We start from the raw sequence: 25,677 nt of genomic DNA, 5'->3' as shown, positions 1-25,677 counted from the left end.
AACGATAAAATCTTGGACTATCAGTTATACCATATTAGTAAACCAGGAAAGGGGCATAAAACTTACTTTCACTAGCCACATGATTAGCTGGAAAATAACCTTCCTGTCCCTTTCCTATGCTGCCATACCACCAGTCTTCATTATCTTTGAGAAACACTCGGATAATGTCTCCGCGATGGATGGTTAGTTCATCTGATCGATTCGCTGTGTAGTCATAAAGAGCCACTACCTAAGAGAGAGATAAGACCACCACAGCTTTATCACAACTGTACCACAGAGAAAACCCCCAACATTCACTTCCTCTTGCAGAAGAGCAGCTGAAACCAAAGCAGTACTTTGGTAAGTGTGAGGCTGTCTCAAGGTTTGCTAATGGGATGAGGGGTGGTGGGAACACAGCAGGAGAAGCAAGATAAAACACTGTGGGATTGAGAAATGGTTACGAGCATTCAATACACTAGATTAGCTTCAAAACAGCAGATGTTAATTTTTTTAAGTGAATTACTTGTGAAGCAAATTTAAAAAGCTTGCACACCATTTACTTTTTTAGAATTGTTATATACTACCTTTATGTCTCCTCTGTGCTAAGCAGATGCATCTGAAAAAAAATTATTCAGAAGGTCTACAGTTTTACAACAAGGAAAGCTCAATGGAACAATCTGATTTCATCACTTGGTTTATTGTTAATGCCTCTTTTGAGATAAATTTCTCTACACACACACATATTTTTTGATGTTTTATATCAACAACTTAAGCTTTCTACCTTTAAAAAGTATCCTTATGAGCTTTTCACTTGATATGAATTTAAGAGGAAAAGGCTTTTTATGAGAATCCCCTTCTTTGTGTTACAGTAATAATTAAATTTGATCTCCTTTTCTTTTGAAAACCCAAGTCAAAATGATATGGCAGTGGCTGCACAGGCATTTAAAAATCCTTGGGCCGGGCGCGGTGGCTCAAGCCTGTAATCCCAGCACTTTGGGAGGCCGAGGCGGGTGGATCACGAGGTCAAGAGATCGAGACCATCCTGGTCAACATGGTGAAACCCCGTCTCTACTAATACAAAAAAAAATTAGCTGGGCACGGTGGCGCGTGCCTGTAATCCCAGCTACTCAGGAGGCTGAGGCAGGAGAATTGCCTGAACCCAGGAGGCGGAGATTGCAGTGAGCCGAGATTGCGCCATTGCGCTCCAGCCTGGGTATCAAGAGCGAAACTCCGTCTCAAAAAAAAAAAAAAAAAAAAAAAAAATCCTTGGCTGGGCATGGTGGCTCATGCCTGTAATCTCAGTGCTTTGGGAGGCCGAGGCAGGAGGATTGCTTGAAGCCAAAAGTTTGAGATCAGCCTGAGCAACAAAGCCAGAACCCCCATCACTCTACAAAAAAAAAAAAAAAAAATTAGTTCGGTGTGGTAATGTGTGCCTACAGTCCTAGCCACTTAGGAGGCTGAGGTGGGAGGATCGCTTGAGTCCTGGGGTTTGGAGGCTGCAGTGAGCTAAGACTGCACTACTATACTTCAGCCTGAGTGACACAGAAAGACCTTGTTTCTAAAAAAAAAAAGAAAATTAAAAAAAAATCCTTTATAGTAGTTAAAAGGAGGAAGATCTCATTTCATTTTAGATTTAGATCTGATACACTGTATAAAGTAGGACATAATAACATCTATACTAAGTAATACATTTATGCTGTTTTACTCTCTACTTAAACAGTATCTGAAAATGTATAGGTTATACAACTACATATGCAATGGAAAATTACACATATAGTTACATATATATAGTGTGTCTCAGTGTGCACAGCACATGTGAGAGTCCAGGGAAGAGAAACCTAAGAGTCCAATGTGGTGGGAAGCTGGCCTTAGATGTGAGAGCTCAGATAGAAGGGCAGGAGAGGAGTAAATAGGGCTCAGATCATGCATGTTGAAAAAGTTCTGACTCAATAATATGTCAATGGAAAGGCACAGAAGGGTTTTAACCAGAGGATTCCATTATAGCTCACATAACTGTTTCTGGTACCTTTTAATCCATTTAACAATATTTATTAACACATCAACCAGGCAAGTCTAACGAATGAGTTCAACTCATTTTGCTGTCACCATATAAGGGCAGTAATGAGAATTCAATTCAAATGGCTCAAATGCAATGCCTATTGTACAGCTTAGCAGATTACCTAATGTACAACATGTGATGTGGGGTGTTATTTAAGGCGTATACATTTTTATAACTTTAGAAATTGATGTTAAACCACTTATGTAAAAGTGGAACTTTTAACTTTTCTCTTTGTTCTCCAAATTTCTCTTTTACCTGGTAGTATCATAATAGAAGAAAGCAAAAATGTACTGACTGCTTACCATGTTCTAGATAGCATGCTAGTTGTTGAGGTGTTATTTTGCTTAATTCTTTGACAACTTGGTGAGGCCATGTATCCTTATTTCCATTTTACAAAAGAGAAATCTGATGTCCAGAGAAATTTAGAAACTTCCCTAAAGTCAACCAGTAAGTGATAGAATCAAGACTTAAACCCAGTCTGTCTCTCTCCTTCCTTCCCTTCTTTGTTTCTTTTTCCCTAGTTCCAGGAAACTCTGGGATGGTTTGTTCCTGTTATTCCTTATCCTGGCTGTGGTACACTGAAACAACTCAACTTTAATGAGTCTTATGCAAATATGAGGTTAATGTATGCTTATTTGTCTGGAGCCCTAGGTGGCTGTTGAGAAGGAGAGCAGAGGAGATTCAGCTTAGGCAACAGAATCACTTAGGAAGTCCTACATCAGGCTGTGTCACTGTGTGGACCTTGGACAACCTGAAGCTTATCAAGCAAAGGTCGAAAAATTTTCCTGAATTTTACACATAGGGATGTCTTGATAAAAGAATCCCTTCAGAGGCACAGGGGTCCGAAAAGCCTATGAGAGCCCACATTACACCTTTCCTATTACAGTACCTCCTGATCATTCTCTTCTTATAGAACCAAATATGGCACACCAATTTTGCATGATCCACTAGTACCTGCAAACATGTTCTGCAATCTGTGACTGTTATGGACTGAATTGTGTCACTCAAAATTCATAGGTTGGAGTCCTAGCCCCAGCATGAATGTATTTGGAGATATGGCCTTTAAGGAGGTTATTAAGGTTAAACGAAGTCATATGGGTGAGGCCTGGATCAAGAGGACTGGCATTTTTATAAAAGGAAGATACAGTGAGAAAGTGGACATCTGCAAGCCAACATGAGAGGCTGTAGGAGAAACTGACTGTGCTAGCACCTTGATCTTGGTCTTCTAGCCTCCGGAATTGTGAGAAAATAAATTTCTTCCTTTTAAAAAAATTATTTCAATAGCTTTAGGGGAACAAGTGGTTTTTGGTTACATGGATGAATTGTACAGTGGTGAAGTCTGGGCTTTCAGTGTACTCTATCATGCAAATAGTATACATTGTACCCCACAGGTAATTTTTTCTTTTTTTGAGACAGAGTCTTGCTCTGTCACCCAGGCTGGAGTGCAGTGGTGCCATCTCGGCTCACTGCAACCTCTGCCTCCTGGGTTCAAGCTATTCTCCTACCTCAGCCTCCTGAATAGCTGGGATTACAGGCACCTGCCATCATGCCTGGCTAATTTTTGTATTTTTAGTAGAGATGGAGTTTTACCATGTTGGCCAGGGTGGTCTTGAACTCCTGACCTCAGGTGATCTGCCTGCCTTGGCCTCCCAAAGTGCAGGGATTACAGATGTGAGTCACTGTGCCCAGCCCCCCAGAGGTAACTTTTCATTCTTCATCCCCCTCCCACCCTCCTTCCACTCTCCTGACTCTCCAGTGTCCATTATACCTCTCTATATACCTTCATGTACCCATAGCTTAGCTCCTACTTTTAAGTGAGAACATGTGGTATTTGGTTTTCTGTTCCTGAGTTACTTCACTTAGGATAATAGCCCTAGTCCCATCTGAGTTGCTACAAAATACATTATTTCATACTTTTTAAAAGGGATGAGTAGCAGTCCACATACATACACATACCACATTGAGAAAATAAATTTCTGTAAAACCACTCAGTCTGTGGTATTTTGTTAGGGCAGCCCTAGGAGGCTGGTACACTTTTAAACCTGATGGTATCAGATGAACCACTTACTAAAACTACCAATGGGCAATGCCGCACTTGTATCCATTTCAGGTCCTCAGCAACTTACAGAACTGTGTTCTATACTATTAAGCTGTCATCTCTGGAGGTAGAAATGTCTTTGTCATAAAACTCTACAACCAGCATCCTTGGGAAGGGACGACTGGTGAGGCTACATTCTCTAAAGAAAATAAATTGTCTTTGGAGCATGTCATCACAATACCATTGTTGACATTTAAGTACAGGCAGACCTCATGTTATTGTACTTCACAGTATGGTGTTATGATACGTATTATGTTTTTGTTGCAGGTCCTAGTTCGTAACTCCCATATCACTTGTTACAGTTTTTTTGTTTAATGGTGGGTATGTTAGGCCTTAGGGGCAGGCCTCAAAAAACAGAATATCTCTGACCTCCTCCTGTTCTCCTTTTACTTGCCCCAAGGTAGAACTCTAATCACCACTCCTGCCTTTCTGACTGTAGGTCTTATGAAAAATCAGAGGATCTTTTCCCCACCCTACCCTGGTGGAGGAAATGCTGATGTCACAAAGTTTCCATAAAAACCTAAGAGAAGTGGGTTTGGAGAGCTTCCAGATAGCTGAACAAATGGAGGTTCCAGGAGGGTGGTGACCCAGGGAGGTCATAGAAGCTCCTTCCCCCATAGGTTGCTCTATGTATCTCTTCATCTGTTTCCTTTGTAACATCCCTTGTAATAAACTGGTAAATATAAGTGTGTTTCTCTAAGTTCCATGAGTTGCACCAGCAAATTAAGTGACCTGAAAGTGGGAACCCCAACTTGAAGCCAGTTGGCCAAAAGTTCTGGAAGCCTGGACTTGTGACTGGTGCCTGGGCTGGGGGGCAGTCGTGGGGACTGAGCCCTCAACCTGTGGGATCTGACACTCTCTTCAGGTAGGCAGTAGTGGAATTTATTTTTATTTTATTTTTTTGGAGACAGAGTTTTGCTCTTGTTGCCCAGGCTGGAGTGCAATGGCGCAATCTCAGCTCACTGCAACCTCCGCCTCCCGGGTTCAAGAGATTCTCCTGCCTCAGCCTCTAAGTAACTGGGATTAGAGGCATGCGCCATCGTGCCCAGCTAATTTTGCATTTTTAGTAGAGATGGGGTTCACCATATTGGTCAGGCTGGTCTCAAACTCCTGACCTCAGGCCTGCCTTGGCCTCCCAAAGTGCTGGGATTACAGATGTGAGCCACCACACGTGGTCGAGTATTGGAATTTAATAGGAGTACATCTAGCTGGTCACGGAAGTCTTCTGTGTTAATTGTGGTGTGAGAGCACAGTGAAAACATGGTTTGCAAGTTTTTCCCAAATATGCAGATACTGCAATTTTTTTTTTTTTTTTTTTTTTTTTTTTAACCAATTGAAGGTTTGTAGCAACCCTGCATTGAGCAAGTCTATCAAGGCCATTTTTTTCCCAACAGCATGTGCTTACTTGTGTCTGTGTGTCATATTCTGGTAATTCTCACAATATTTCAAACTTTTCCATTATTATATCTGTTATGGTGATCTATGATATCTATGATATCTGTTATGGTGATCTATGATAACATCTTTGATGTTATCACTGTAATTGTTTTGGGGTGCCATAAACCACAGCCGTAGAAGACAATAAACTTAATTGATAAATGCTGTGTATGTTTTGATTGCTTCACCAACTAACCTCCACCCTCCTGCCCCTACCACCAGGTCTCTCTCCCCTTCTCCTTGGGCTTCCTATTCCCTGAGATACAACGGTATTGAAATTAGGCCAGTTAATAACCCTATAATGCCATCTAAGTGTTCAAACCAAAAAAGAATTGCAAGTCTTTCATTTTAAATAAAAAACCAGAAATGATTAAGCTTAGTGAGAAAGGGATGTAGAAAGCTGATAGAGGCAAAAGACTGGCCTTTTGTGTGAAACAGTCAAGTTATGAATACAAAGGAAAAGTTCTTGAAGGAAATTAAAAGTGCTACTCCAGTGAACGTATGAATGATAAGAAAGCAAAACAGACTTACTGCTGATACGGAAGTTTTAGTGGTCTGGATAACAGATCAAACTAGCCACAACATTCTCTTAAGCCAAAGTCCAATTCAGGGCAAAGTCTTAACTCTCTTCAGTTCTATGAAGGCTGAGAGGTGAGGAAGCTGCAGAAGAAAAGTTGGAAGCTGGTAGAGGTTGGTTCATGAGGTGTAAAGAAAGAAGCCATCTCTATAACATAAAAGTGAAAGGTGAAGTTGCAAGTGCTGAGGTACAAGCCGCAGCAAGTTATCTAGATCTAGCAAAGATCACTAATGAAGGTGGCTATACTAAACAACAGATTTCCAATGGAGATGAAACGAACTTATATTGGAAGAAGATGCCATCTAGGACTTTCATAGCTAGAGAGGAGAAGTCAATGACCGGCTTAGAAACTTCAAAGATAGGCTGACTCTCCTGTTAGGAAATAACACAGCTGGTGACTTCAAGTTGAAGCCAGTGTTCATTTGTCATTGCAAAAATCCTAGAGCCTTTAAGAATTATGTTAAATCTACTCTGCCTCTCCTCTACAAATGGAAGAACAAATCTAGATGATAGCACATCCATCTGCAGTATGGTTTACTAAATATTTTAAGCCCTACTGCTTTGAGACGTTCTGCTCAGAAAAAAAAGATTCCTTTCAAAATATTACTTCTCATTGACAATGTACCTCATCTACCCAAGAGCTCTGATGGAGATGCACAAGGAGATAGATGCTGTTTTCAGGCCAGCTACCCCCAAATCTATTCTGCACCCCATGGATTGAGTAGTTTTCAAGTTTTGTTATTTAAGAAATATATTTCATAAGTCCATAGCTGACACAGATAGTGATTCCTCTGATGGATATGAGTAAGTTGAAAACCTTCTGGAAAGGATTCACTACTCTAGATGACATTAAAAAGATTTGTGATTCACAGGAGGACATCAAATTGTCAACATTAATAGGAGTGTGGAAGAAGTTTATTCTGACCCTTATGGATGACTTTGAGGGCTTTAAGACTTCAGTGGAGGAAGTAACTACAGATTTGGTGGAAACAGCAAGAAAACTAGAATTAGAAGTGGAGCGTGAACACATGATTGAATTGCTTCAATCTCATGATAAAACACATGGATGAAGAATTGTTTCTTATGGATGAACAAATAAAGTGGTTTCTTCAGATGGAATCTCCATCTGAAGATGCTGTGAATCTTGTTGAAATAACAGAGGATTTAGAATATCACATAAATTTAGTTGATAAAGAAGCAGCAGGGTTTGAGAAAACTGAATCCAATTCTGAAAGTTTTACTTTGGGTAAAATGCTATCAGACAGCACTGCATACTACAGAGAAATCTTTTGTGAAAGAAGAGTCAATCAATGTGGCAAATTTCATTTTTGTCTTATTTTAGGAAATTGCCACAGCCACCACAACCTTCAGCAACCACCACTCTGATCAGTCAGCTGCCATCAACACTGAGGTAAGACCTGCCACCAGTAAAAAGATGAAGACTTGTTGAAGGCTGAGATGATCATTGGCATTTTTTAGCAGTCAAGTATTTTTTTATTAAACTATGTACACTCTTCTTTTAGACATGGTGCTACTACATACTTAAAAGACTACAGTAAACATAGTTTTAAACACAGTTTTCTGTGTACTGAGAAACCCAAATTTGTGTGACTTGTTTTATTGTGATATTCACCTTATTGACATTCACCTTAATGGTCTGGAACCAAACCGGCAATATCTTCAAGATGTGACTGTACAGAATGGCTATGCAATGAGGAGTCAGTGTGGTTTCACATGCTATCATCTGTCCATATGCTGGCAGCCAAATCTAACCATTCAGTTAGGATTATTCTCTTAACATGCTGAAGGACAAAAACGAAGTGGCTCATGGGAATTTACTTGCATTTCAGCGTTTTTATCCAGTGTGCTCTGAACTTCTCATACGAAGATCACTTACTGTTTTCTGATCATCATATTATATGTGGTAAACTTCTTTGCTTGTTTTAATTTGGCAGTGGATTCTGCATAAATTGTAACTTCCCCATGTCCAATTAGATTTTATTATCTCAATATTTTACAATAAATTAAAGCTCTATAAAGAAGGTGGGTGGCACAGTCAAATCCAGAGGTTTGAAGGAACAGCCTGTTTTCTCCTTGTTCAGTCAGGCATCACTATAGAAATATCTTTCTTGACCATTCTTTTGATGAGTGTCTTTTATAACATACCATTTCTTGCACACTGTGGTTTGGCATCTGGTATGACAGAATATCCTCAGCAATATGACCCAAATTTTGAGCTAAAAGAGTAATTAAGAAATCTTTCTGCGACAGAAGTTTAAAGACATGAGCTAGTATGTCCATGTTGGTAATGATAGGCCTATAAAATGAGATGTTTTGCAAAATCCACATAGTGAAATTTTGACCACTGTTCACATATTCGAAACAGAATTCTTTTCCTCAAAGCTTGTTGGGTTGCTTGGGCATAATCATGGTCTCAGTGCCACTGGACTGGCAAGTTTTGTTTTTTTGACACACTATTTTCAGTCTTTTCCAGCACTGCTGGAAAGCAGTGCTTTCCAGACACCATTTCTTGATTTAGGCAGAGTCTGCCAGGCTGTTGTAAGACCTCAGAATAATTATTTCTGTATTATCTTTTAAGGGATTAAATATTATTATAGTTGTCTCTGAAGAAATCTCAATGAGCCTTGGTACAATGAAACCAGTGTACTGAGGGAACACTAACCAGTAGAGTTCAGCAGCATAGTTGTTCCTTGGAGTTTTATCCATAATGCAATCCAATAATTGATATTAGTAATATCTTCAAGTCATTTGACAAGCTAAGCACTGAATAAATTCACACTCTTGAGCACTTTTTCTTTCAGCAATACTTCAGCTGGGCCCATAACCATTTGGAAACTTCTCTGTGCCAGCCTATAAGCCAATGTGGCATCTGGATCCCACCCCCTTCTTTATGCTTTCTCCTTGACTAATCTGATTTCAGACTTTTGGCTTCCAGAACTGTGAGTGAATAAATATTTTATGTTTTAAATCCACCAAGTTTGTGGTAGTTTGCTCCAACAGCCCTAGGAAACTCATAGATATGATTTTTAGTTTGGTGAATGCTGGATTTTCTTCTATTTCTTTAAAGAGTGTTGGACCTTGTTCTAGCATGCAATTACTTGATACCAGTTTTCAGGTTTAGGTTTTGATAGAGCATATTCAGAGAAGACTTTAGGGCTAAATTAACCCCACTATCACAGTGTGACCTTCCTGATGACTCTACCTGATGCCTCATGTATTGGCAGTATTGAATAAATATTACAAGCCATTGGACTAAACTCCTGAACTAGGCCCCAACAGACCTGACTAACAATCAAAATGAAGTCACTCAGGCTGAAGTTCTATATCATCAAACCAAAACTAAGTTGTCAATTCACCTTCTAACAAATTGGGAGAGAGAGAGCCAATTTCCCAAATAGGCCAGTTTTAATCTTCAACAAGTATGGTAATGAAACTCCCTTTGTTTTAATCCTGACAACAAAAAGTAACCTGAAGTTAACCAGTTATTTTTCTATTGTTCTGTTTTCCTCTCCCTGATATACAAGGAAAGTAACTTTAAAAAAACCAATCTGCTCTTTATTCTTTATTTCTTCCCCCATTCCTTCTCTGTCTATAAAACCAATCTCTTTTGCTCAGCTCACTGGAACATATATTCTATTTTATGGAATAAAATGTTGTTCCATTCTGGCAAATAAGTCAATTAAGATCTTTTAATTTATTATAATTGTGTCTTCTGACAGAAGGTTTATCCATTCTGGCTAGCAGAAATGTAAATTTTTGCCATCCTATTGTTGTGCCTTCTACTCTCTGATGGTCCTTTTCTTATGGAGTTTTGCTCCACACATGTGCAGATTAGCACTTGGCTGAAGACTTCAGGGTACTTCTTAGGATTACTGGTACAGTCATTACCATTTAATATAGAGCAAAATATAAAGTAACATTTTAGTAATTATTTTAAAAGTGAAATAAAATACTCTTTAAGAAAGACTCATTTCTCAATAATGTCAGAGAAGATAAAAAATATTAGTAGAAAACCAAATTTAACAATAAATCCTGAATTGTAAAGAAGCACATTACTAAATATTCAAATGACTCCTTTACTAATAGTGACACTAGGACTATATTTTATTTCGTAAGAGGAATAAAGAAACATATAGTCCTATTTATAGCATCACGTGGTAGAAACATACAGTCCCTTATCATTAAATCCAGTGTCAACCCTAAAGATATTTATAAAAAAGAAATCAAGGTCCTATTATTTTTAACTGATCTTATCTGGATAATAGATTAAGAAAACAGAGATAAAGAAAGTAAATAATTGCACACAGTTTATTGCCTCTGTATCAGATAAATGATCTGTTCCCTCTGTATAATTCAAGTATAGGTGAAACTTAAACACTTAATCCAACAAGCATTTGAAAGTATTTAATTCCAAATATCTTCTGATAAAATAATGACCAAAGGTATTGGAAAGAATATCAAACTAGAAATCAAGAGAACGAGTTTCCAGTCCTGTGTAGGCCTCCAAGGTTAAAGTACTCAGATTATACATCTGTAAAGTAAGAGGTCTGGACAAGATAATATGTGGTATACCTTCCAGCTTTAAAATTTTACCAAACTAAGTACTCAAATAATTATATCAAAAGAACAACATTCATAGATTTTAAAGTAAATTGAAAATATTAATTTATGGGATAACATCACAGCTTGATTATTTGTGATCATACATTAACTGGAAAAGCTTTTGTCTGATTGCTGCAACGGTATTAAGGAAAAGCCTCTTAGTAATAATTAGACAACAATAAAAATAAAGCATTTCCTCTGAATTTACCAATTGGAAATACTTTTCTTATTCTCTGACAAATAGGGATGACTTTCCAAAATGGATTGAACTTGACCTTTGGGTTTCAAAAATAAAGCTATTTACATGTGAAAGCTCATTTTTATATAATGATTGGTGCTATAATTGAATGTTTGTGTCCCCTCAAATTCATATGTTGAAACCTAATCATCAGTGTGATGATGGGACCTTTGGGAGGTGATTAGGTCATGAAGGCAGGAATGAAATTAAAGCCCTTATGAAAGAAATCTCAGAGAGCTTCCTTGCTTGCCCCCTCTTCCACTTGTGAAGACACAGCAAGACAATGTCCTCTATGAACCAGGAAATGCACCCTCATCAGACATCAAATCTGCCAGTCCCTTGAACTTGGACTTCCCAGCCTCCGAAATGTGAGAAAACTTTAGTCACTTATAAGTCACTCAGTCTATGGTATTTTGTTACAGCAGCCCAACAGACTAAGACACAATTGGTATTAATTAAACTTTTTTTTACTGTGAATTACAATTCACATACTTCATTATAGGAAATAATCAGTGTTACATTGAAAAAGTTTCTGAAATACATCTTTTTATTGGGTATTCCCTAAAAATAAATCAAGAGAATTTTGTGGGCCTTTATACATTGGATTACAGATTTGTTAGAGAAGAAAAAAAGCATAGTGAATTTTCATTTTCCTTCTTGGGAGGGATAATCTGTTCACTCTAGAAAGAAAATTATGAATCACTAATTTAGATTAGAGTTCTCAAAATATACCCCCACACCTGCAACAGCAACATCACCTGGAAACTTGTTAGAAATGTAAATTCTTGGGTCCTATTCCAAATTAAGTGCACCATAAATTCTGGAGATGGGCCCAGTAATCTGTGTTTTAGCAAGTCTTTCAGCAATTCTGATGTACCTAAAGTTTAGTTAATACTTTATTTTACTGGTCTACTTTATAAAACATATATATTTATTTCTGCACATATCAAGTGTAACTAAATGGGTAAAAAACATAATTTAAAATATAAAGCCAAATCTTAAAATGTTACTGGTCAAACTTAAGGAAATTAACCTACTCTTCCTTTCTGGGTTATTAGCTTTACTTATTTTGCTGTTTCCCACCTGTCCCACTGAAATGCTCACTAGCTCCAGATTTGGTCAATTTAACATCTACTTTGTCTTTTTTTTTTCCAACAAGCTTATGCTCAAACTGCAACTAGGAGTCATAGTGTATAACTTTTAGGTTTCCTTAAAATCTCTTAAACATTAGCCAAATTTTAAAATAGAAAACGACGCAAACTTTAAAACTTAAATCTGTTCATCCAACAATGATTATCAGTTACCTATTATCAAATACTCTTACAGGCTAAGGAGAGCATATGAATAAAAGAAATAATTAAAAAAACCCACCCTCAGAGAACTTCCATTATTTTGGATGTTACATTGTATTTGGTCTGGTACTCTTTTTCAAAAAAAAGGACACCTCTAACATTTGTACAAGTTACTCTTCTGTTTTTTTACTTTTACTTTGCTAATAAGTGCACCAAGGTGCACGTAGATATATAATATTAAAATAATAACTATGCATGAATATTCCAGAAAAAATGAATTTTTAAAAATTCTCTTAATGAACTGTAAGCTATAAGTAAGTGTAAAATTACAAGTAATAGACACAGACAATATTTTTAAATGAGAATAAATCCAAGTATTTGTAAATAATATCCTACTCACAATTTGCAGATATAGTTTCAGTAGTTATGAAACATTTTAGAAATATATAAACATCCAAATTTATAAATAGGCATACACTGTATAATGACATTTCAATCAGTGATGTACTGCCTATATGACAGTGGTCCCATATTATTATAAAAGAGCTGAAAAATTCCTATTGCTTACTGACGTTATAATTGTCATAATGTCACAGAAGAACTTTTTTTTTCTTTCTTTTTTTTTTTTATTTACACTGGCTCCATCTGCACAGAATTAGTTTTTAAATAAATTTTAGTGTAGCCTAGGCTGGGCACGGTGGCTCATGCTTATAAATCCCAGCACTTTCAGAGGCCGAGGCAGGCAGATCGCTTGAGTCCAGGAGTTCAAGACAAGCCTAGGCAACATGGTGAAACTGTGTCTCTACTAAAAATACAAAAATTATCCAGGCATGCTGGTGTGTGCCTGAAGTCCCAGTTACTTGGGGGACTGAGGCAGGAGCATGGCTTATGTGCTGGAAGTTGAGGCTACAGTGAGGAGATCGTGCCACTGCACTCCAGCCTGGATGACAAAGTGAGACCCTTTTTTTTTTTTTGAGACGGAGTTTCGCTGTTGTTACCCAGGCTGGAGTGCAATGGCGCGATCTTGGCTCACCGCAACCTCCGCCTCCTGGGTTCAGGCAATTCTCCTCCCTCAGCCTCCTGAGTAGCTGGGATTACAGGCACGCGCCACCATGCCCAGCTAATTTTTTTGTATTAGTAGAGACGGGGTTTCACCATGTTGACCAGGATGGTCTCGATCTCTTGACCTCGTGATCCACCCGCCTCGGCCTCCCAAAGTGCTGGGATTACAGGCTTGAGCCACCGCGCCCGGCGAGACCCTGTCTTTATAATAATCTCCTGTTATCTTATGAGGTATTCTGTTTTTTAAACATCTCAAATAGATGTTTTAATTTTATTCAACCAAGGATTTTTAACTCATTAGCTCTAAAACAATCATACAGATTTCAGTTGGGTTTTCTCTCAGCATTGATGTTCACTTATTGTTATTATTTAATCATCTGATATATTATAGACATGTCTGTGTATTTTTCTAGATATATTTAGAAATATATATATATATCTACCATTTACTTAATGCTTGCTATGTGTCAGGAAGGTGTTAACCATTTTATACTATACATATATATATACACACACACATATATGTGTGTGCACATATACACACACACATACACATATATGCATAACTACCCCATTTATTATCTGCCTTAGTTTCCTTAAGTATAAAATAAAAGAATTGCTATTTTTAAGTTATACAGTTTAGCGGAATAGAGATGTGAGCAAGTCTGCTTTTCTAGCAAGTCTATGCTCTTCTTAATCACTAAACTTACATCATAAGCCCTTATGGAACCAAGGGAATACAAACCTGCTGGTTCACTGCTTGCCATTTTCCTTAAAATTATGCCCCCAAAAAAGGTTCTTAAAGACTTGGCATTTCTTTATTAATAATGAAGACACCTGAAGAAGATCAACAAAGTACTTTTCTTCACTCTTGTTTCTCAGTCACAATTTGTTGAGGCCACCAAACAAGGAAGTTACATGGGAAATTGAAATTAGACCAAGGTGGCAGTATACATGTACCCACATACATATATATGTATATATTAACATTTGTGTCTATTTGATTACTGAAATTTGTATTTAGGGGTGCAGGAAATTACTAAAATGACTACAGGAAAATTAATGTGGAAAGGCTGTGAAGAGGACAAGTGCAGTGGCTCATGCCTGTAATCCTAGCACTTTGGGAGGTCAAGGCAGGAGGATCACCTGAGCCCAGTAGAATCAACCTGGGCAACATAATGAGACCCCCATCTATACAAAAAAATAAAAAAAAATTAGCTGTGTGTGGTGGCATGCATCTGTAGTCCCAGCTACTCAGGAGGCTGAGGTAGGAGGACTGCTTGAACCCGGGAGGCCAAGGCTGCAGTGAACCATGATGATGTTGCCACTGCACTCCAGTCTGGGTTATGGAGTGAGATTCTCTCTCAAAAAAAAAAAAAAAAAAAAAAGGCTGTGAAGAAATCTTGAGTACTAAAATTAAATGAGAAAGAGGATAGCCAGACATCGATAATTAACTGCTTATTTTACTAAAAGACTAAGGCTTTTCTAATTCCAGTGCCAATCCAAATATTCTAGGAGAAGCTCGTGTACATGCATATGAACATTTGGTTTATGGGGAAAAAGATAAGGATATAATTACAGAAAGGATAATGAAGAAGCATAATAGGAAACATTCCTACTTTAGCATATAATTCTAATCGTGATACATAAGGAAATGTGGACAGTTGAGTAGGGGACTCTAAAACTTATAAAAAAGTATTTTGAATGGCAAAATACAAAGTAGCAAACAGAATCTTCAGAAACAAATTGAAAACTCTGAGCTTTAGGATAAATGAGTAGAGGGGAATCACTCGCAGAACGGTCAGGTAGTGAAATGGCCTCCTCCATCAAAGCAAGAACACGACATTAACTGTCAAAATCAACATTATCAGCACCCTGAAAACTAACTAAAGGCTTGCAATAATCTCAAGAGTGTGAATTTTAAGAAAAACAGCCAAATATCAGTACAAACAGCAAGATTTTGGAATTTAATTTTGCCTATTCCTATTATCCCCATGCCAACTCTGTGGTAGCCTTACAAGCCAACAATCTCACAACAATGGCTGCTGTGAAAACTAGCAGCCTGGCAGTTACCAGACAGGGCAGAATGGGTCTGGAGCACCTCCAAACCCCAATTCCAAAGAAATGTCACTTTATGACCTGTGTAGCGGCTCCCTGAAAAGCTCCATTCTCAGGGCTCCTCTAAGATGTGACTCACAGCATGCTAAGTGAATGATTATATCCCTAAGGCATTTGTCAAAAGCAATTAATAGTAACTGTTTAACATTTCACCTGCCTTAGGTGGTGATATGAGTTGGGACTAGAGAAATTAATTTCCAGTTTGCCACATTATATAATCTCAAATATCCACTTATCAAAAAACTATGAAAGACACAAGGAAAGAGGAAAGTATGTTCTCCATAGGGGAGGTTAGTTAATAGAATTGCTCCTGAGAAAGCCCAGATGTTGGACTTAGTAGACAAATATTTTAAATCAGCTGTTATAATATATTCAAAGACCCAAAGGAAACCTCTTCTAAAGAATTAAGAAAAAGTATGAATGATATCTCACCAAATAAACAAGCAAATAAAAAAACAATATAGAGATAGAATTTAAGAAAATAAGTGAAATTCTGTAGTTGAAAGTAAAATATTCACTAGAGGAACTCAACAGTAGGTATAAACTGACAGAAGAATCAGTAAACTTGAAGATAAATGAATTGAGATTATTTAGTCTGAGGAACAGAAAGAAAATAGAATGAACAAAAATGAACAGACCCTCAGAGAGTTATATGATGCTATCAAATGTAACAACACATGTGTAATGGGACTCCCAGAAGAGGAATCAAAGAAAGGGGGAAAACTGACCCCAAACTTTCCAAATTTGATGGAAAACATTAATCTGCACATTGACAAGCTAAATCAACTCCAAGTAGAATAGATTTAAAAAGATTCATATCTAGACAAATCATGGTCAAATGATTGAAAACCAAGGATAGAATCTAAAAAGCAACAAGAATAAAACAACTCATCACACAGAAGTGATTCTCAGTAAGGTTAACAGTAGATATCTCATTAAAAAATGTGAAGGCCAGAAGTTAGTGGGATGATGCTTATGATACTGTGTTGAGAGCAGACTCAACCAAGAATTCAAAACGATCCAAGAAACCATCCTTTCTAAGAAAGGATAAGCAGTGTACAGGGTTACTGAAAAAAAAAAAAAAATAAATAAAAACAAAAGGTGAAATGAATACATTGCAAGGTAATTTATAACTCAGAGAGTTTGTTGCTCGCAGACCTGCCCTTCAAGAAAAACGAACAGAAGTCCTTCAGGCTGAAATGAAAGGGCACTTTTCATTTTTGAGAATAACTAAAATCCATGTAAAGAAATAAAACCAGTACATATGCTTTTGTTTGTAATTCTTTTTTCTCCATCTAATTAAAAAAGTAACTTTGTAAAAATAGTTATAAAAGTAAGTTGGTGGGCTTAAAATACATAAATATGTAATTTGTATGAGAAGAATAGCACAAAGGAAGCAGAAGGGAAACAAACTATCTTAGAGCAAAGTTTTTATATACTATTGAAATTAACCTGGGTATTACTCCAAACTAGATTGTTTTAAGATGTTAACTGTAATTCTAAGGGTAAATGTGAAAAAAAAAAACTCAAGAAAATATACTATAGGGAAAAGAAAATTAAAATTATATAGTAAAAAATACTAATTTAGCCCCCAAAAGTGAGTAATGGTAGAATAAAGGAAAAACAACAACAAAAATACATCAGATAACTAAAACTCCAAAACTAAACTGTGGACATCATCCTATCTTATCAGTAATTTCATTAAGTGTAAATAGATTAAACACTATAAATCAAAAGCAGAGATTATCAGATTGGATAGAATAAATCCAATTACAAGCTATGTACAAAAGGAACACTTCAGATATAAGGACACAAAACTGTTGAAAAGAATAGAAAAAGACATACCATGCAAATGGAAATCAAAAGAGAACTAGAGTGGCTATTCTAACATCAGGCAAAATAGACTTTAAGACAAAAACTCACAAGGACAAAGAAGGACATTTTATAATAATAAACAGGTCAACCAATCAGGAAGACTTAAAAAGTGTAAACATATAAGTACTTAATACAGTCTCAAAAATAAAAGGCACATCAACAGAACTGAGGGGTGAAACAGACAATTCAAAATCAACAGTTAAAGACTTCAACACCCTAGTTGCCATAATGGATAGATCTAGGCAGAAGATCAACAAAAAATAGAAGACTTAATCAATGCTGTAAACAACGAGACCTAACAGATGTCTACAGGACGCTTCACTTAACAAAGGCAGACTACATGTTCTTCTTGAGTGTACGTAGAACATTCTCTAGGAGACAACATGTTAGGCCCAAAAATAAAACTTATTTAAATAAATAAATTTAAAAAACAGAAAGCATTGAAAGTATGTTCTCCAACCACAATAAACTGAAAAAGAAGTCATTCACAGAAAATTTCAAAATGTGTGGAAAGTAAACAACATACTCCAAATAACCATTGGGTCCAAAAATAAAACACAAGGAAATTACAAGAGAATAAATGAGAAGAAAAACACAATATACCAATATGTAGGGGGTGTAGAAAAAGCAGTGATTTGATGAAATTTTATAGCTGTAAATGTTTTTAGTTAGATAAAAAAAGATATCACGTGAATATTTTTACTCTATACCTTAAAGATTAGAAAACAAAAATTAAACCAAAAGGAAGCAGAGGGGAAAAAAATTAGAGTGAAAATAAATAAAATGACAAATAGAAAATAGTAGAGAAAATTAGTGAAATAAAAATTGGGTTCTTTGAAAGATCAAGAAAATTGACAAAACTTTAAATAGACTGACTAAGGTAGAAAAAACAAAAGGTAAGATCCAAATTAATAAAATCAGGAATGAAAGAGGGAGCATCACTTTAGGGAAATAAAATGGATTATAAGGAAGTGAACTATCAATTATATGTTAACAAATTAAACAGCTTATTTGAAAGGGACAAAATCCTAGAAAGACACTACTTAAACTGAAGAAGAGAGAAAATGTGAATAGGCCTGTAACAATAAAGAGATTAAATCAGTAATCAAAAAACTGGCCAGAATGCATCATTGGTGAATTGTACCAAATGTTTAATGAAATGCCAATCTTTCACAAACTTCCCTAAAATAAGAGAGAAGTGAATACTTTCTAATTCATTCCATGGGATCAGTATTACCATGATCTCAAAAGCAGACAAGAAAATTATAAATCAATGTCCCTTATGAATACTGATGCAAAACACTTAACAAAATACTAATAAACAGAATCAACAACATTTGATAAAGATTATATTATATATTATGGCAAGTGGGATTTATCACGGGAATGACAGGTTGGCTTAACATATGAAAATCTACCAATGTAAAAGACCATATTAATAGCATTAAGGGTAAGATATAAAGTCAGTAGATACGAAAAAGCATTTAACAAAACTTAACATCCTTTCCTAATAAAAACACTCAACAAAGTAAATGCAAGGAAATGTCCTCAACCTGATAAAGGCTACGCGCGCGCACACACACACACATACACAAACACACACACACACACCCACAAGCATACTAACCTCATAATTAATGGTGAAAGACTGAAAGTTTACCTTCTAACATTAGGAAAAAGACAGGGACATTCATTCTCACCACTTCAACATTGTACTGGAGTTCTAACTGGAAAAATTAGGCAAGAAAAGAAAACAAGGCACCTGGATTGGAAAGGAGAAGTAAAGCTATCTCTATTAGCAGAGTATGCAGACAATCTCAAAGAACTGACATCACCCCCAAAAAAAAGAAATCTAAAAAAAAAAAACACTCAGAAGAACCTGTTAGAACTAATATACAAATTCAAAAAGGTCAGAGGATACATGACCAATATACAAAAACCACTTATCTTTCTATATCCAAGCAATGAACATCTTTACCTGAGTAATGAACAATCTAAATATAAAACCAATTCTATTTGCAATGGCATAAAAATAAATTTAACAAAAAAACACTAAGACTTATACAGTGAAAACCAAAAAACACCACTGAAAAAAATTTAGACCTAAATAAATGAAAAGACCCATGCTAAAAGACTAGGAAGACTTAATGTTTTCACAATTTAATCTATGAATTCCATGCAGTTCCCATAAAAAAAGAAAAAAAAAAAAGCTGAGAAGGTGATCCTATGGAATAGCCAAAACAATCTAGAAAAAGAACAAGGTTGGAGGACATACCCTGATTTTAAAACTTCTCTTTAACAGTAATTAAAACAGTGTAATGCTGAGTATAGAATAGGCGTGTGTATGGATCAATGCAAAAAAATTCAGAGTCCAGATATAAACTCTTACATTTTTGGTCAACTGATTTTCAACAAGGGTGCCAAGATCATTAAGTGGAAAAACAAAACAAAACAAAACAAAACATTTAGCTATTGTTTTTTCAACAATAGCTAAATGCAAAAGAATGAAGTGGGATCCTTAACTCACATCATCTATAAAAATGAAGTCAAACTGGATTATAGACCTTAAAGGTAAGCAAAATATATAAAACCCTCATAAGAAAATTTTAGAGTCAATTTTCAGATCAATCAGTTTCTTAGATATAACATCATAGGTACAAGTGACAAAATAAACAAGCAAACTGAACTTTATCAAAATCTAAAAAATGTTGTGTGTCAAAGAATATGATCAAGAAAGAGAAAAGACAACCTACAGAATGGAAGAAAATATTTGCAAATTATATACAGTCAACCTTCAGTACCCTTGGAGGATTGGTTCCAGGAACCACCCTGGATATCAAAATCTGTGGATGCTCAAGTCCCTTATATAAAATAGTATTTGCATACAACTTACACAATCCTTGTATATACTTTAATTAATCTCCAGATTACTTATAATACCTAATACAATGTAAATGCCATGCAAATAGTTGTTATACTATTTTTTGTTTATACTATTTTTCTTTTCATATTGTTATTTTTTTGCAAATATTTTCCATTTGTAGTTGGTTGAATCTGTGATTGCAGAACCTACAAATACAGAGGGCTGAATGTATCTAATAAGAGACTTGTATCCAGACTATACAAGTAACTCTTACAAGTCAATAATAAACAGGTTAACTTAATTAGATATAGATAATATAAATATATTTACATCAAATGTATATATTTTATAAAATTTTACAGTTTATTTTTATATACTACATAGGTATATTTATATACTATATGCCTGGCACATATTAGATAGTCAATAAAAGTTAGGTAGAATTTTTATTAAATTCCCAAGTTATTTGAGTATTAACAAGGAATAATGTTTTCTGTAGGATGCCTACAGCTATGTGACCATATTTTCCAAACCAAATATAAACCGAATATAGACTTGTTAATTTCAACCCTCCCTTTTCCTTTCTTTCTCTCCTTCCTTCCTTCCTTCCTTTTTCTTTCTTTTCCATTTTTGTTTTTGAATTAGAGGAGAATCCATAGAGTAACGTGAAAGCAAGTTTATTAGGAAACTACAGAAATAAAGAATGGCTAGTCCATAGGCAGAGCAAGCCTACTTCAACTCCATTTCTGAAAATCAAAAATTATTTCTAGGTTTGGTAAGATAAGTTCTGAATCACACACACACACACACACACACACACACACACACACACAAATCTAGTTTACATAATTATATAATAAAACATAATTATAATTTACACAATTAGAAAATGAGCAAAGAATCTGAATTAGACATTTCTCCAAAGAAGATATACAAATGTCACTTCAGAAGATGCTCCCATTGTTGTCATTGGGAAATGCAAATGAAAATCATGAGGTATCACTTCCCATCCACTAGGATAGCTATAAGAAAAAAATCAGTAACAAATTAGGATGTGGAGAAATTGCAACTCTCAGATTGTAAAGTGGTTCAGCTGCTTTGGAAAACATTTTGACAGTTCCTCAAAAGGCTAAATGGAGTTACCATATGATGCAGCAATTCTACTCCTAAATATATACCCTAGAGAACTGAAAACTTATGTCCATACAAAAACATGAACATGAATGCTCACAGAATAATATTCATGATAGCTAAAAATGGAAGTAACCCAAATGTCCATGGGTGAATTAATAGATAAAAAATGTGGCATATCCATATACTAGATATTATTTTTGATCATCAGAAGGAATGAAATTCTGATACATGCAACAACATGGATTAACCTTGAAAACATTATGCTAAGTAAAAAAACCCAGACACAAAAGGCTGCACAGTGTATTTATATAAAATATCCAGAATAGGTAAACCCATAGAGATGGAAAGTTGGTTAGTAGTTGTTAGGGGAGAATAAGTGGAAGGGATCATTGCTAATGAGTATGGGATTTCTTTTAGGGAGCAATGAATGTTTTAAAATTAGAGGTGGTGTCTGCATAACTCTAAAAATATATTAAAACTCACTGAATGGTACACTTTAAAAGGGTGCATTTTATGCCATGTGAATTATATACAAATAAAGCTGTTAGAAAAAAAGAACATCATGGAAATGATTGTTAAAGGAAGTATAGTTGGTTATGACGAATAAAGCAACACTGTGAGCAAAAATACAGATAAGGAGACCATAACTCTCCACATCAGAGAAGACCAACCTTGATCCTGGCCATGGAAATGGACAAAAGAGGTTAGACTGTGGAAATATAATCAAAGGAGAGAAAGCAACACATGTGGGCCATAAGAGAACTAGCTTAGCTTAACATATTACACCAGGGTGTTGTGCATACGATCAAACAGCTGGTAGTACCAATGACAGAAAACTAAAGTGGAAAGGCCCCTTGAAGGTTCTGCGGAAGACAAGAGTTTTACTGAGCTGTGCTTATTTTTAGGTTCTTTAAATTACCAAATAGTAACAGTATGGATTATAAAGATTTTTTTTTTCTAGTAAAATGGAGAAAGAAAAGAATTAAGATTAGAATATCAACTGGACATTTTTTCATGCTTGAACATTAGCTGAAAGGTGTGTACAGTGAGCTTACCAAATAGATCTCAAGGAAGAGGCGCAACAGCCCATCACCTCATTCTTGGGTGATACTCATAATCACCTTCTCATTCCTTCACTCCTTTTCTTGAAGCAGCTGTCTGTGGCATGTGGGTAGCAGAGTTTGAAGTGTAGCAGGTGTTTGTAATTTCCTTTCTCAAGGTCACAGGTGACTCTGCCAGTGCACTACAAAAACCACAGCTTCTGGGCCCCTTTCTTCCCACCAAACCCCAAGATCCCCTTCTCACATCCAGATTACTCTGCTACTTACATATCTTGAACCCGATCCACAGCTATTAGAACTAAAGTGCCCCCCTTCCCGGGAAATTGACTAAGATTCTATCCACTAACCTCAAATCGTTATCTGTTTGAAACTTCTTTGTGGGTTGATGGAATGTTTTCCAAGAAATGTTTTAGAAGTTGGCTCTCTTAGATAACTTCCATGGTGGATTTATTAAGAAGGAGAAATCCAGGTCATCGTGCTCTTTTTAGCTGTCATTCTGGTCAGCCTATCCAGTGGTGCCTGTTGTCTCTAACCTTCATTACCACCCTCCCTGCCTAATCTCATTGAAAGTTACACTTACGTTACAAAGATCAGAAGAGATAATATACAGTATGTAGCAGGGCTTTTAAAAATATACATTGTTTCATACATGTTAACTGCTGTTATTTACTATCTAAACTGCTTTCAATTTTCACAAAATTTGCCTTATACCACTGAATGACATTAGAGTTTAATGGTTTATTCACATAAACTGATTCTGCTTTTAGAGAGTTAATATTTTTGGCTCATTTATCATAATGATTTAACACATTAAATCTAACTGTTTCTAGAAGACACATAAAAGACCTTTTGTCTCAGTTTTCCCATTGGCAAATGGTAATAATAATAATAATTTTTTATTATGATATTCCAGTGAGATCATCTACATAAGACACTTTGCACAGTGCAGAGTAGGTGCCCAATAAATGTTAGGTACAATTATTATTCGATTACTGAAGTTCTTTAAATTATCACAGAGGAAAGGTGTTTTGTCCTAAAATATTTCTGTAGAATATCCACAGCTATAAATGTGATCATATTTTCTAAATCAAATGCATATCTACTAACTGGAATTCCTCTGCTGAAAACCAGGGTTTATTTTCAGATTTGGTAAAAATAAGCTCTGAATCCAAAAAGCGTTCCCAGAGAAGTCTGTGTATGTTGCCATAAGATAGTACCAGCCAGAGATATGCTGACAAGAAAACCTGATGAAGTTTGATTTAAAATACAGAATAAGAAGGGTTTCTCCCTGCTCTAGGGATTTATCTTACTTAATCTTTATTCATCTAGCTAATCTGTGACCCAATTATATAGTTATACCAAGTGTGTCTGTGTTAGTGACTGCTGTGGGGCTATCTCTGTTAAAAACTAATCTCACTGCTGGGGACACTGAGAAGATGACAGGATAGAGTATCACAAGAAGATGAAACTTGGTGAACTTGCATGTTTATCATGGCAAAAATACACTCTATGGAACATTAGTGGGACAGATAGTAGATGTCCATCTAGGCAGGAAAAGCATGGTACTAGTAGTGTGATAACCTTTGATTAAATTTCTCCCCAAATAGAAAGTAGCATTTCACAATAATATATGTTAAATTTTTTCTTTTCCAAATAATTGTTTCCTTTATTTCATGGCATGTTAACTCAAGGTTTGCCTCCTGCTAGTGACTATACTACCACTTCCTTAGAGTGATCAAATTTTATTTTCCTTTTGGGGAAAAAAATTATAAGTAAATCTTATTTTAAAAGACATACAGTAAATGCTTTGTTAAAGCACAATACAACACTGATATTACCATTAAGTAACAACACTTCCCAAGCAAAATGACTTAAAAATAAAAACTTAAATTGACTGCAGGAAAATAAATTGTTGCCATTTTGATTTTGTGCACTGCTTAATATTTTTCTAATGTTTTTGAATAAAGAAAACTTATATGAGGCATTATAAAACTTATCAATGTTACAAAGTTTGGAAGAACACTATTACCATAGTTGAAAAAATCAAGATTCAAAGGAATTTTGACAAGCAGGGTAGTGAGCGAAAAATGAATCTATGAAATACAGTAAAAATACATGGTCAATTTTGCACTTACGGTTAAATAGTAATAGCTAATGGCTGAGAGATTACTGTGTGTTAGACATGGTTAGACACCACTATCATCATCTTTCCAGATATAAGGATAATGAGGCACTAATATATAAATAATAAGATTTGTCTTGACAGCATTATCTTTAAAACATCAAGGAGTTATGGTAGGTCACAATTCAATAACAAAATATCCAGATAACAGAAACCAGTAATACTACTACATTTTTTGTATCATAATTGGAACATCAAGTCCAGTTCTGGATATCACTTTTCTAAGGAACATAAATATACTAGAAAGGAATCAATATTAGAAGTAAAGAAAGAAAGAAGGACATAGCCTAAAAAAGAGAAGAACAAGATGAAACTGATGTCCTCAAACATTTTAAGAGCTATATTTACATAAGAGGAAACTGATTTGTACTACAATGATCTAAATGCAGAGCAGAGCTAATATACTAATTATTTGTAGCAAAGAATAAAACTTGAGTAATTAATGAACACAGTGTTCTTAACATAGAACTAGTTTTTATATTTTCCAGAAAAGAATGTATCCACAAATAAAGGTACTCTTTCTTTAGTAACTAGTGATACCTTCTTTTCATATGCTGAAGTTAAATGACCAGAAATGTATAGAGACTAGAAATGTCTCAATACTCTTACCACATATCCCATTGTTAGTAGATAACACAGTCTTTGAAAATCTCTTGATGGAAATCTCAGTAACTTCAGAGGCTTTTAGGTAACATGTTAAGTAAAGAGAAAATAACTTCTTGGCTCTATATTTACTATGTGTGTGATCCTAGGGAAGCCTCTCTTCACTTTTCAGTGCCTCAGTTTCAAATTCATAAAATGGGAATAATAATATCTACAAAATAGAATTATGCAGATTAAAAGAAAGTAGACATAAAGACATCAGAACTATATACTGGTAACACAGTAAGTGTTCAATACATGTAAGCCTTTGTCATATCATTAATGTTCACAACAAAGCACTACTAAGTTTAATAATTTTATATGTCACCCATGCTGCAGTACAGGGTGCGACCATAGTTCATTGCAGTCTTGAACTCCTGGGCTCATGTGATACTTCTGCCTCAATCTCCAGAGTGGCTGGGACAACAAGCGTGTGC

General features: G+C 35.7%; 1 protein-coding gene across 8 annotated transcripts in view; it reads right to left on the bottom strand.

Annotated features, from left to right (window-relative positions):
- Positions 1-25,677, bottom strand: part of AHI1 (Abelson helper integration site 1) — a 220,647-nt gene that overhangs the window by 39,487 nt on the left and 155,483 nt on the right. For 7 of the 8 annotated variants that reach the window (XM_064360653.1, XM_064360649.1, XM_064360650.1 and 4 more), the window contains one exon: positions 67-229. In XM_064360653.1, coding sequence (XP_064216723.1) covers positions 67-229 — 163 coding nt within the window. Of the gene's footprint in view, positions 1-66; positions 230-25,677 lie in introns of those variants that run through there. The other variant, XM_064360655.1, reaches the window with a different exon arrangement.

This window comes from Aotus nancymaae, unplaced genomic scaffold, assembly GCF_030222135.1.
Source record: "Aotus nancymaae isolate 86718 unplaced genomic scaffold, 86718_ANA_hifiasm-v0.15.2.pri h1tg000040l, whole genome shotgun sequence".
Lineage (NCBI taxonomy): Eukaryota > Metazoa > Chordata > Mammalia > Primates > Aotidae > Aotus > Aotus nancymaae.
Note: the sequence above shows the minus strand (reverse complement) of the source record. Positions and strands in the feature narration are given on the sequence as shown.